General features: G+C 43.5%; 1 protein-coding gene across 5 annotated transcripts in view; it reads left to right on the forward strand.

Annotated features, from left to right (window-relative positions):
• Positions 1–4,094, forward strand: part of EPC1 (enhancer of polycomb 1) — a 58,615-nt gene extending 54,521 nt beyond the window's left edge. For all 5 annotated transcript variants that reach the window (XM_087917693.1, XM_087917692.1, XM_087917694.1 and 2 more), the window contains 3 exons: positions 310–451; positions 573–933; positions 2,621–4,094. In XM_087917693.1, the coding sequence (XP_087773819.1) occupies positions 310–451; positions 573–933; positions 2,621–2,693 (576 nt within the window). In that variant the 3' untranslated portion in view covers positions 2,694–4,094. The remainder of the gene's footprint in view (positions 1–309; positions 452–572; positions 934–2,620) is intronic.
• Positions 4,095–14,202: the final 10,108 nt, after the last annotated feature.

A 14,202-nucleotide genomic window follows, 5' to 3' on the forward strand; every position in this document is an offset into this window, starting at 1 on the left:
TTTATTTAATCAGAAAATACCAATAATTAAGTTTATGGTTGTGTATATTTTTACCCATGCTAGTAATCAAGTATTTGCTTTAAAAATGAAATGGGATTTTAAAGCAGATCTTTAGTGCATGCTTTTGTGACTCTTCTCAGGATTGTGAACTGTTTCTTCCCATACTTATTATACTATATACTATAGAGCAGTTTTGAATTTTAAAAAAATTCCATACTTACTCTTAACAGAAACTTTTCTATTGTTGGGTTCAGCTGTATATTATTGTAGTATGTGATAATAGTTTGATGTTATTTTTTTCTCTAAAAGGGTTTTGGTTCCAAGACGTTGGATTCTGTCAGTGCTCAGTTTGCTGCTTCAGCCTTGGTTACATCAGAACAACTCATGGGATTCAAAATGAAGGATGATGTGGTGCTTGGAATTGGAATGAATGGCGTCCTTCAAGCCTCAGGTAAGAAGTGGTAATGATTGTAGTGTCAAAAAGTATAATTGCATGTGGGTGGCGGTAGTGTGAGAGAGAGATAAATCAATAACATTGTTTTCATTGGGTTGACATTTTTCTTATTTCACAGGAGTATATAAGGGCTTACACTTCAGTAATACTACGCCTACAGCACTTGTACATACAAGCTCATCGACAGCAGGTTCAGCCTTGTTACAGCCTTCAAATATAACACAGACTTCAAGTTCCCACAGTGCACTGAGTCACCAAGTAACTGCTGCCAATTCTGCAACAACTCAGGTTCTGTTTGGGAACAACATTAGATTAACTGTACCCTCATCTGTTGGCACTGCAAACTCTATTAATACGCTCAATGCACGGCACATACCTAGGACTCTAAGTGCTGTTCCATCATCTGCCTTAAAGCTGGCTGCAGCAAACTGTCAGGTGCCCAAGGTGCCAGCCTCATCCTCTCTGGACACATTACCAAGGTAAATTCTTTACTTTATCATGTTGAATTCTTAAAATTGAAAAAGAAATTTTTTATGGATGTCTAAGCAAAGTACAACCAGAAAATTCTTCCAAACGGTCTCTAATTTCTGCATTAAAGTCTTAGTGAAAATGGAAGTTCTATAATTAGAAATATTGAATAATTTCTGAGAAGTTTATATCAAAAGTGGGACAGACTACTTTTGTAAAACTTGGTTTTCAAAAGCAAAAAGCCCTTTTTGGTGCTGCTGAACAGTAACCTAAAAAAGTCTAATTAATTCACAACTTCAAGTTTTCATTGCTTTCATTTAGTAAACTTTGAACCTACTACTCATTGTAAAGAATTAAAAAGATCACACTTTCTATGTTTTTGATCTTATTCTCTTTTGTTTTTCATTTTTCTATTTTTGTTGTAGATTTCGGTACCACAAGTATATTAATACCTCCAACTTGGAAATGTGTATATTGTAATGCTTGCAACGTTAAGGGTTGATGTGCTCAAACTCTGAAAATAATAATGCATGTCGTCAAATTACCACCTATCGTCCCCCCTCCAATCTTTTTATTTTCAACATTAAAATCTGTGCTGTAATCATTAATTTGTTGGAATAGCTCCAAAGAGACTCAGGCCATCCTCAGGCCATGAGAGCTTTCTCAGATCAAACTACATGACATGCTGGTTTTTTTGCAGAAAAATGAGAACGGGGTGCTGTGGATACCGCCTTCAGCTCCTGAACAAAAGGCGGGATATAAATCTGACAAATGATTAAATAAGAAGATAGGGATACCTAGAAATAGGTACCCCTAGATAAGATACCTAGAAATTCCAAGGCTGTAGATAGGAACTCAAATGAAAAATTCCAGGTTTCTCCATTGATTTCTTCACGAGATAGATATTCAGGATTCACTCAAAGAATCCTACATTTGTCTTTTTATCAGTTTTATTGATATTGTCATTATTGCTCCATTGAAAGGTTGGACGGAATGGTGTTGGATTAATTTACTTATATCCAATCCTAACTACATTACAACTGCAGGTAGTGTATTTTCTTTGGAGATGTTTAGGAATGTGTTGAATCAACCATCTAAAAATAAATAGATTATTAAATATTTGTTTTAGATTAGTACACAGGTATCAAACTCGATTTCATTGAGGGCCGCATCAGGGTTGTGTTTACGGTGGGGGGCCAGGGTGGATGTGGCCAGTTTGACGTCATTCATGACGGGCGCCTGTGGCAGCCCAAGCACTCTGCCAGCAAAAATGGGCTACTGAGCTCCAATTTGTGACAGTGGCGGCCTTCTGCAACCTTCTGCCAGGGAAAACATGCCTTGGGAAAGCTATGCTCCCAAGCTCCGTTTTCCCTGGCACCACGGGCCAATCCTTCAGTGTTTCCAGGGCGGGCCCACAGGCCAAATCTAACCATCCCGCAGGCCTGATGCGGCCCATGGTCCTTGAGTTTGACACCCCTGGATTAGTAGTATCTCAGTTTGAAGTGTAAATGGTTTATTTTTCCACAGTGTTTACATAAGTATGAAACAACACAAATTGGAAATTGGAAAGAAATACATTATTACATGACACTTTTCAAAGATGGAAAATAAGCACTTTTACCATGTTTTTTAAGTATGGCTTTTTCCAATTTAGATACTCAACCATGTATTTGTATTCTCTCTGCTTTTATTTTTCAGGGAAAACCATGAAACAGAAAAGTCAGCACTGAACAATATAGCAGACAATACAGTAGCAATGGAGGTGACGTAGTTTCTGTAGTAACGAAACTTCAGTCTTCGGGAACTTGTTTAGGTGCTATGCATCAGTAGCAATTTGAATGCAAGGGATGATGAAATGCAGCATATTGTATTTCCATGGCAGCTGTGGGGACTTGACAGCAATGCACATCTCTCATGCTTTGGTTTTTCTATTCTTACTGTTAATAGGAGGAAAATCAATACCTGTAAATTAAGACAACAGCAATTATCTGTACAGTACTGTGTATTTGTAATACCCTTGTATATATGTTACTTGAATACAGAACCGTTCATTTGTGATGCTTTGCACTTGGGAGGGGGGGAGGGAGAATTGCAACAAAGTAAGAGTGTAAGAAGTGAAATTGTATAAAGATGAAGTGTCATGACATCATGTGCATGGTGCGGAACCTGCTGTTTTATCTATTTATTGTGCTGTGTTTACAGTTTTTGTACACTGTACCTTCATTGGTTCCTGTGCTGTAGTAAATGTGTTAGGTAGCTGTGGACTCCTTGGTATTTTGTAAATGATATTAACATAACTTGGTTCCCCCTCTGGGTCCTTGAGTTTTTTGTGTATCATGTGAAAAATGGTGACATACTTATAGAATTTTTTAAAAGGCATCAGTTTAAAAATGGGGAATGTACTACTAAATATGATCTTCCTGTTTTAAAATCATAAGGCAAGTAACAAGCTAAAAATGAAGTCTCATGGATTCTATTCAACTGACTAGCTCACAAGCATGTGTGCAGTTTCTGGTACTTAAAGCACTAAAGTTATATTGCTGCTCTTCATATAGTCCCTTCTGTTGTCCCATTTTCTTATGCACCAAAATAGTGGTGTCAAATCAAGTATGCAAATGGAGTCCTTACAACTGGAGTTTTATGTTGTCTTGCCATTCTTTTGATCACAAATTATATTTTTTTATTGTGTAATTGTTATTAAAGACTTCATTCTATTCTTTTTGGGGGGGAAAGCTAAAAGGGAAAAGAATGCAGTAATTGCTGTACGTGTCTCATCATTCCAATTTCTGAAAACAGCCAGCTTTCCTTGCTTGGCCCTTTTTCTTTTAATATTCTCCAAAAGGCTGAAAGACCAGAACCACAACTCTCGGGTGCCTTGGAAATATTTGCTTTCTCTTCTGTGAAGAGAATGGTTCTTAGGACTCTACTACTAGTGCTTTCTCAGTACCGGTCTGAATGCCCATTCTGATGGCATACATTATCCTTAAGGTTTTTAATTCCACCTGGAATTGTGATAGAACTCTCACAAAATAAACCCAGGGCATTACATGTTGACAGAGAAAGTGTGTGGTGTGTTATACTAATTTCATTTTATGAATTTATTTATTCTGAGAGAATGTGATCCAAAACAGCTGAGCATGCTTGTTTTAAAATTAAAATATTTTAAAAGTAATGCAGTAAATGAATTAATGAGGCTCACTGATCAGTGGCTTCCACTATCCATAGAGACTGTTGAGAGTTGTTGAACAAAATAAAATGGGGCAAAGAACTTCGCTTCGAAGTGGAGTGAAGCATTGGGTGAATCATGCCTGCTACAAGAAGCCAAAGCAGAAAGAGATATTGTATATGCTTTTGCAAAAATTTCCAGAATCTTTCAAAGTTCACGTTCACAAAAACATAAAAATAAAGTTACAGATCATTGCAGAGAGAAATATCTCGGATGGACTATGGCTTCCATAAAAAATAAGGTTTCACTGAACAATTATTCAGCGCAAAATAATGAAAATTTCTGATTAAAAATCCATTTCAAGCTTTTCAGGCAGAATACATAACAATCCTTTACATTATTAATTTGCTTTTATCTGCCTAGTAATTATATCTGAGAATATAGACGTAAATTATGATTTGGGGGAAGTCTGGAGGAAAGCAGTATTTCCTAGAATTAGAGGGATTATAACAATTATTGGCTCTGGGAACTCCAGCATTTTAAAGAGAATATCCCTATCTGACTAAAAGCAAGAGTAGTATGAGTTCTAGGTCCCTCTTTAGCCATGAAAGTGGGGTAGGTGACTTACCAGTCATTTTTGGCCCAAGTCACCTCATGAGGCGGTGGTTCTGGGAAAAATAGGAGAGTGATATGTTGGATATGTTCCCAGTCATGAGTTATTTACAGAAATAATAAAGGCAGGATACAAATAAAAGTAAAATCAATGAATTTGTATTGGCATTTGAAATAACATGGTTCAATATACATTTGGTGCCCCTTTTTTCACTAAAAGTACTAATGAATCTGTAAACATGACATTTTGATGTCTTTCCTTTACCAACTATAGCAAAGAAACCTAGAGAGGATAAAATAATGGAATAGTTAGTTTTTAGAACTCTTCCGCATTTAGAAGGAGACACAATAGTTTGAATTTCATTCACAGATACTTGAAGAATAAAAAATAATTCGCCTAAATGGTGAATGTCAGATGCCAAAACTGAGAAACTACAGAATTACCTTTTATTGTGGCCACAATTTTTGTGTTGTAGCTACTTCCATTTCATAAATGGATGTTTCTTTTGCACAGTGTATTTTTCCCTTAATACAACACAAATTTACATTCTTAGCAGAGCTGGAAAACAAAGTTGTAATTTCTTTAAAATAATTATAATCTTATCTAATTAATGTGTAAAACAATAGTCAAGCAACTGAAAATGACATCTTTTTTCAGCAAAATCACAAGCATAATTCAATTACTTGGGTTTTCAAATAGTTTATAATAGTTGAAAAAACTGCAAAGTTGCTGTTTGAAGCAGGGATTGGGAGAACTGTTAAAAGTTTGGTTTGGGCATTACACTTCTTGGCACATGGCTCATTAAAAAAAGTTGCCTAGAGTTTTCCTAGTGGTTTTGATTGCTGAATCTCTCTGGTTCTTTGTGCAACTAAAATTGCCTGTTTCCAAAAACTGGAAATACCTTAATATTGTATTTAGTACACGCATCTAAGCAACAAGTATGCAGAAGTGAAAAACAATAAATATCCTTGCTTTGATCTCTCCCAAGGAGAAGAGAGTATTCTGCATGGCCTCATAATTTACATAATCATGGTGTACTTAGTGTTCCTTTTTGAATATAGACATACTGAACCATAAGTTGTGATTCAAAGATCTATATAAATCAAGTGCAATAGATGTCTTTTCCTAATAGGCACAGACTGGCAGAATGTATGCAGAATCCTGATATATCCTTATATTAAGATTCCTGCATTTTAATCTTTATATAAAGTGATGGGGCGTTGGTTCTTACCTGATACGCCCGTTCTCGAGCTGCGAAGAGCATCCAGAGTGGGAGGTGCTCCAGTCTCTGCACTCACAGGCTGAGCTTGAATTGAGGAACGCTCCTCCTCCTCCACGTGACTCCTCCGTAGCGTCCCCCAGTTTTGCGAAGATGAGAAGAAAAAAACCGTGTTCTCATCCTAACTACCTAATGGTTCATTGGCCGAGACAAGATTCCCCACCAGATGGTGAAATTTGGGTGGGGCTGGATGCTCTTCACAGCTTAACGAGAACGGGCATATCATGTAAGAACCAACGCCCCTTCTCCCTAGAGCTGCTCAGAGCATCCAGAGTGGGACATACCAAAGTTTGGCCTGTCCTACGGGAGGGGCTCCGTCTGGTTCAGAATCTCCTCAGGGTATCTGAAGACCCGCTGTAGGACTCGCCTAGCAGAGGAAGCCTCCGCTGAGGCAAATACATCAATCTTGTAGTGCCTGATAAAGGGTGACAGGGATGTCCAAGTCGCTGCCCAGCAAATTTCTGTTATTGATGCCTGAGTGGCCCAAGCTGCCGAAGTAGCTGCAACTCCTAGTGGAATGTGCTGTTATACCACTGGGCACTGGCAGGGCTTGTGACAGGTATGACCTAGTTCAGGCTTGTCCAACCCGCGGCCCACGGGCCGCATGCGGCCCAGGTCACCTCGTAATGCGGCCCAATGCCCACCCCAACCATCGTGCCACAGCCAGCGAGAAGGAGGAAGAGAGGCAGGCACGAGGCGGGGCGAGGCGAGCGCCAGGCCAAGCAGCAAGAGAAAAGGCGAGCGCCGTCAGAACGCCACCTCCTGCTTCTGTCCCCCGCCGCTGCCCCAGCGCGGGGAAGAAGCGGCGGCGGGGCGGGGATGGTGGCGGGGCAGAAATGGCGGCGGCAGAAGCAGCAGCGGGGCAGGGAAAGAAAGCGCCGGCGCTGCAGAAGCGGCAGCGGGGATGGTGGCGGCGGCAGAAATGGCGGCGGCAGAAGCAGCAGCGGGGCAGGGAAAGAGCGCCGGAGGCGCAGAAGCGGCAGCGGCGGCGGGGATGGTGGCGGGGCAGAAATGGCAGCGGCAGAAGCAGCAGCGGGGCGGGGAAGAAGCGCCGGCTGCGGCAGAAGCGGCGGGGATGGTGGCGGGGCAGAAACAGGCGGCGGCAGAAGCAGCAGCGGGGTGGGGGAAGAAGCGGCAGCGGCGGCAGAAGCGGCGGCGGGGCAGAAGCCTTCCCCTGCCGCTGCTTCTGCCCCCGCCACCACCGCTGCTGCTTTTGCCTTCCAGTCCTGCCTCATCCAGCCCGGCTATTTGCAGGAGGAGAGGTAGGCGTGAGGCAGGCGAGGCCCCCCCGCAAAATTTGGCCAGAAAATAAACTGATTAAAAAACGGTGATAAAAATAAATAATTTTAAATAAATAATAAATAATAAATAATAAAAACATCTCACTAACTTTATTTCCAAATAAATTTAATATGTTAACTATGTTTTCTATGGTTTTGGGGGATGATTGGGTATCGTTACTGTTATTTTATTTTATGTGCGGCCCAAACCAAATTTTCATCTTCTAATGTGGCCCAGGGAAGGTGAAAGGTTGGACACCCCTGACCTAGTTATTGCTGCTCTGATCCAACGGCCTATTGTGGACGGAGATACTTTGTGACCCAGCGTCTTGGGCTGAAAGGAAAGGAATAAGGCCTCTGATTTCCTAAAGGGCTGAGTGCGCTTGATGTAAATTCGCAGAGCGCGTCTCACATCAAGTGTGTGCCAATGTCTTTCCCTTTCCCGCGAGGGCCTGGAACAAAAGTGGGAGGATGAGTTCCTGCACTCTGTGGAAGGCCAAGTTAACTTTGGGCAAGAAGGTAGGGTCAGGCCGGAGAACCACCCGATCAGCATGAAATACGCATAGGTCCTTCCTAATGGACAAGGCTGCGATTTCTGATATCCGACGGGCGGATGTAATGGCTACCAGGAACACTACCTTGAAAGTCAAGAACTGGAGGGTTGACTCCCTTAGGGGTTCGAAGGGGTGTTTAGTGAGCGAAATAAGAACTTTATTAAGGTCCCAGGTTGGCTACCGGTGTGCAGTTGGAGGGTGTAAATTATTGACTCCTCTAAGGAAGGCCCGAATACGGGGGTGATGGGAAAGGGAGCCAACATTATCGCAAGAGATGATGGTTGTTAAAGCTGCGACCTGTCGTTTCAATGTATTAGGGGATAGCTCTTTATTAAGTCCCTCCTGAAAGGAAGTCCAAAATTTGAGCAACAGAAGGAGAGAGTGGGTTGACTTGGGATTTGTGGCACCATTTACAGAAAATGGACCATGTGGCGTTGTAGATTCAGGTGGTTGAGGGCCGTCTGGCAGCTAAAATGGTATCAATGACCTGGCTAGAGAACTTTTCTTTCTTTAAGCGGTCCCGCTCAACCTCCAGACGGCTAATTAGAGCCATTGAGGGTCCGGATGCAGAAGGGGTCCCTGAGCCAGCGAGATCCTGTCCGGTGGAATCCTCCTGGGGGGGGGCACTGAGAGGTTGCGGAGGTCCGCAAACCACGGCTGTCTGGGCCAGTAAGGAGTCACCAGAAGCAGCTTTGCTTTCTCCTGTATCAGCTTCTGGATAACTTTGGGGACTAGAGCTAGTGGGGGGAATGCGTATAGGAGCCCTGTGGGCCAGGGGCAATGTAACGCATTGTGATTCTCCACCCCATGGGATGGGTACCTTGAGAAGAATCTCGGGAGCTGAGCATTGATTGGGGATGTGAAAAGGTCCATTACCTGTTGCCCGAAGATTGTGGTCACCTCCCTGAACCATGACGGGTGGAGGCGCCACTCTGACTGGTCTATGGTGGCCCTGCTCAACCAGTCTGCCTGAGTATTTGAAACTCCTGAGATGTGTTCTGCCTTGATAGAGAAGAGATTGGTCTCCGCCCAACAGCAGAGGCATTCGGCCTCCCTTATTAATCGTATTGATTGTGTACCCCCCTGTCTGTTGATGTGCGCCTTGGCTGTTACATTGTCTGTTAGGATAAGAATGTTGTGTCCGCGTACCTGGGGGAGGAAGCTGCGCAGGGCCAGGTGTACAGTGTGAAGTTCCAGCCAGTTTATGCTGCATAATTGCTCTGTTGCCGACCATCTGCCCTGGGATGTGAGTGATTGGACGTGAGCGCCCCATCCGAATAGGCTGGCATCTGTGGTGAGAGTGAGCCTCTGGGGCTCCTTGAAGTAGTGACCTTTGTTGATGGCCGGTTTGGCCCACCAGAGAAGGGACTTGAGGACCTTTGGAGGTACCCTGACCATGTATTTTGAGTTGCTTCTGCCGGATCTCTGGTATGGAAGCAGGAACCACTGTAGGGATCTGGTGTGTAAACGGGCCCAGGGAACAATAGAAATGCATGAAACCATTTTTCCTAATAACTTTGACAAATCCAGTAAAGACACTTTTTTTGATCTCCTGATCTCTCTTACAGATTTTTGGATACTAAGGAGTCTTTCCGAGGACAGGAAAACCATCCCTTTAACTGTATCAATCACCATCCCCAGGTGGGTTATGTGGGTAGATGGAGATAGTTGGCTCTTCTTCCAGTTTATAAGAAACCGATGTTCTTGGAAAGCGGTGAGGGTAATTCAGGTGTCCCTCTCTGCTTGATGTTTAGAGGGGGACAGAATGAGGATGTCGTCCAGATAACAGTGGAGACGTACAGGGAGGTTCCTAAGGTGGGCCGCTAGTGCCGTGAGGACCTTGGCCGAAAACTCTGCTGCAGCCGTAAGCTTAGCGATGTCCTGATGTGCCCTGACATTGGATGCAGGGACGTGTTGTTTGAGCTGGCGAAGCCATCAAATCGATGACCTAGTGAAGAAAGATGCGGCCGTAGCCGATCTAATGGCCCAGGCATCAGATTGGTGAGCCCGGCGCAAGGCCAGCTCGGCCCACTTGTCTTCTGGTTTCAGGGCCTCCAGTGCATCACTTGGGGTTGAGGAGGAGGCTAGGCCCACTATGGGCTCATCAACCTCGGGGGTATTCAGTAGGTTAGAGAATTCTGAGTCAAGATTGAAAACTCTCTTATCATGGCTGGATGGGCCGGAGGCGCCCCAGCGGAGGCCAATTGCTTTGACACCAGATCAGAGAAAATAGGTGGAGTTGGAATGACTTCGGCTTCCACTACAGGCTGCTTAAAGATAGAGTCGTCTGTCCCCTCCGGGACTGCAGGGGAGGGGTCAGAGGGTGACTGTGTGTTCAGGCCTGAGATATTCTTGGCCTTGAATAATAGGGACTTATATAGGTGTGGCTTGAATAAGCCCACGAAGGTGGGCTGGTCAGGGGTGAGACCCTCGTCCTCGGACATCTCCCCTTCCAATGGCTCCGCCTCCGATAGGGGGTCGCTGTATTGCATAGAAATCTTCATCTTCCCTGAATTGATCCAGACCCCCTTCCTCCTCCTCCTCCTCCCTTTCTGTAAGAGGGATGTCCCTCTGCAGGAGTACTTGACCATGGGGTAGTTCTGATCTGGGCAGAGATCTTATGGACTGAGATTCGTGTTCCTCTTGGTGTAGGCCAGTGGCTGTAGGGGTGAAGGTAGCTTTGGGTGCCCATCTAGCTGGTGTTCCAGGAGCCTGTTGACCCTGTGAGGGCGAGCTGCGCCTGGATAAGGAGGAATAGTCTAGAGGAGGGGGGGTTGAGTAAGGGTAGAGGGAGTGGAGGGTGGGAGGACTGGAGGCACTGTGCGTGACTCTCTGGTGTGTTTGTCAATCTCCTTTTCCAGCGCCTTGTGGCATCTTAAGGCATCTCTCTGGGAGGCTTTGGAGGTTTCCTTAGCCTGCCTGCGCAAATGGTGGGTTTTAGATTTGGCCTTCAACGAAGGTCCTCTGGAAGAATTACCCTCTGCCATTTCAAAAAGTAATGAGTAAATTGCATATGATAATTATCAATGTGAGGCAGTTGGCACGCCTAGGGGCCGACCTGCAACAAGGCTGGGTGCCCTAATAATTATTTCACGCCCACCTTTTTGATTTTTTTTATATATAAATATATATTTGAGCTGCAGTAATGTTGCTCTGATATACAATTAGATCCTGCTCCAAGAAATTAGAGGTTTGAGCTAATAGGATTAATTTAAAATAAAATAAAATAAAATGCAATAAGCAGGGGTCCAATCAGCCGAATGAACGCCTGAGGCCTAATAAGAGAGAGAACTAGGGCCTCCAGCAGCTGCCTTCCCAGACGGAACTGGGCAGGTGTGGTGTTGCTACTACTGCGCCTGCTGAGTCAAGCTGCGGGATCAGCCAACAATTATTGAAATAAATGGATCAGCCTCAAGTGCCAGGGGTGGCTGAGTGAGGGAGAAAACGGCTTTGAACAGGCCTACAGGTCCTGCTTCTTGAGCTAGATTTGCACCACAGCGACTAAGAGCAAAAACAAAATGGCAACCAACCACGAGGAGGCACCCAAAATGGCGGACGCCTGCGATGCGAGGGATTCGGGGCCTCAACCGCGGAAATTTCCTCCCCAGGGACAAGCCAAGGCTCAAGAGATAAAGAGAGGGGCAGGAAAGGAAGAGATTAGCTCTTCCCTAACAAGGCGGCATTTGGTGGGGGGGGGATAAATGGAATGATTCAGACTGAAATAAATCAAGCCACTGGCAAGAGAAACAAAGGAAAAACGAAGCGGCAAGGAAAACACGGCAGGGTAAGTAGTTTGGCTATGGGGGGGCAGCGGGAAGGCACTGCTAACCCTCCCCTTTGCCACCCTCTGGGGCGTAAAAACACTTTCCTGGGGTAAATACCAGTTAGGAGTCCAACTGCGCAGGGCTAAGGGGGGAGAAAGAAACAATCCAACCTGAAATTGCACGAAAATTGAATCAGAATGGAAAATTCCTGAATTGGCCATGGAGCTCGTCGATGCACTGCCTGTCTCGCACGAGGCTGAGCATAAACTGGGAAATGCTACGGAGGAGTCACGTGGAGGAGGAGCATTCCTCAGTTCAAGCTCAGTCTGTGAGTGCAGAGACTGGAGCACCTCCCACTCTGGATGCTCTGAGCAGCTCTAGGGAGAACTTAGCTGTTTTCTGACTAGCCCTTTGATCTCTGCAGGAAGTTAACATGACAACTATTCTAAAATTTTATTTTTTGTTCCATAATTTTCAGAGGCTGCATAAGAAGGGTGTGTGCTCTTTCACAGTCTCTGGCGCTTTGAAAGTCATACAGAAGGTGGCATGCTTTACATTGAGGAGTTTAAAAAAAAGTTCAGCTCAATAGGAAAAAGTAGACAGGGCACAACATATACAGCAAATGGCTGTGGCAGAAGCTGGGTCCTAAAAAAGAAGCAAAAAATATCTCCAAGGACCCTGCTTCTGTCACAGCCAGCTTTTTGCTACATGTGTTATGCTCTGGTTATTCTTCCTACTGAGGTGAACTTTTTCTTCAACTTTTCAATTCAAACAAGCTGCAGAAATACCGTTTTTGCTTCCTTCCTTGCTTTTCTCTGTGTTTCAACCTGGCAGTCATTCATCAAGGTAAGTCACTCACACATTTGTCACCCTCCTTCCAGGCATGCAATAAATTTAGCAAATTAAGTGGTTGAAATGAATCGAGATGGAGACAGAACAAATCTGTCTCTTCCCACCAGCTTTTGTTTTTTCACTGAAGAAATGTGGATTTCTGGAAGGTAAGCAATAGAAAGGTTTGGAGAAGTGCCATCTTTGCATTCAGGTGGCTGATTTCCCCAATTCTAGCAAGAGTCAGGAGTAATTTGCAGTCTTCCAAGCAGAGCAAAAAGTTCTTCCTGAAGCTACCCACTTTCCATGTAGGTGGCTGGCTTCCTTAAAACCCAGCAAGAGTTAGGAGAAGTTTGCAGTCTCCTGACAGCCAGGTGATTAGGGCAGAAAGCTCTAAAAACAGCTGTAATTTCTTCAAGGAATTGTCCGAACACTGAAAATAGTTACTTTTAAGAGACATGGAGAGTGGATCCAAGCACTGCGCATTACCAGCAAGGTGGGATGAGAATAGATGTTGCATCCCTGTGGTCATTCATAAGGGTAAATGACTATAAAGGCAGTGCAGCCACTTTGAAATGGAGTTGTATGCATTTGGGGAGAGGGGGTACTGTTGTAATTTTGGCCATTAAGTAACAGGTTGTATCTTAAGGACTACCTGTAATCAATCTTACCTTAAATGTATACTCTGTAATTTCTGTAGAAACCAGGAATACAAAGATAATGCCAACAGCTACAGATGGACAATGAGACATTTAAAATCAACAAGGAGAAAATTGAATTAGTTCAAATATTTATCTTCCTTGGATCCATAATTGTTCACAATGGCAAGTCTACTCCTGAAATCAAATGCAGGATAACCTTAGGCCGCACTGCAATGGTTAACATAAATAAAATCTGCAAAAGCAGAGATATTAATGTAAATATATAAAGCAGACTAGTTAGAGCAACTGTCTTTGTTATAACGATGTATGAGTATGAAAATTGACATGAAAAATGATTGAAGAAGAACTTACACTTTTGAACTGTTTCTGGTGTAAATTACTGCATATACCATGGGCAGCTAGAGCAACTAACAGGTTTTAATTGTATAAAACCAGACACATCATTGGAGGCTAAAATAAGTCTACGTCTTGATTTATTTTGTCCATGTTATCCATAGAAATTCATTAGAGAAGGCAATGATGTTAGGAATAGTTGACGAAGAAAGAGCAAGCAAAGAGCATGCTGACTTGATAATATCAAATTGACACAAAATTGAACATCCAACAATTGAAAGAAGAAGTGTTTGACAGGATAGCATGGAGAGCATCTGCCTATAAAGTCACTCAGAGTTGAATATGATTAAATGGTTAAAAACAAACAATTCCTCTAGGCTTGTAAGAAAGACTTTTCTTGTTAAAAGTTTCTTTCTTATTGCCTGATATTTCATCCAGTCTCTTTTTCCTGAAGACCTTGTTTTAAAAGTTGCTTGGATGTTTTTCACAATATTTCTTCCTTTTGCTCCTCAGGTTCACATAATAGCAACAGCACTTAGGCTTATATACCACTTCACAATGCTTTACAGCCATCACTAAGCAGTTTACATCGTCAGCAAATCACCCCCAACAATCCTCATTTTACCAACCTCAGACAGATGGAAGGTTGAGTCAACCTTGAGCCAGTGAGACTTGAAGTACCAAATTGCAGGCAGCCAGCAGAAGCTGGCTTCAGTACTGCATTCTAACCACTGCTCGTAAGTTAATGTATGGAATCTTTATACTGATTTCATATTCTGACATATTTCTGGCATACTCTAC

This window comes from Pseudonaja textilis, chromosome Z (assembly GCF_049901715.1).
Source record: "Pseudonaja textilis isolate UNSWEBS1 chromosome Z, rPseTex1.2, whole genome shotgun sequence".
Lineage (NCBI taxonomy): Eukaryota > Metazoa > Chordata > Lepidosauria > Squamata > Elapidae > Pseudonaja > Pseudonaja textilis.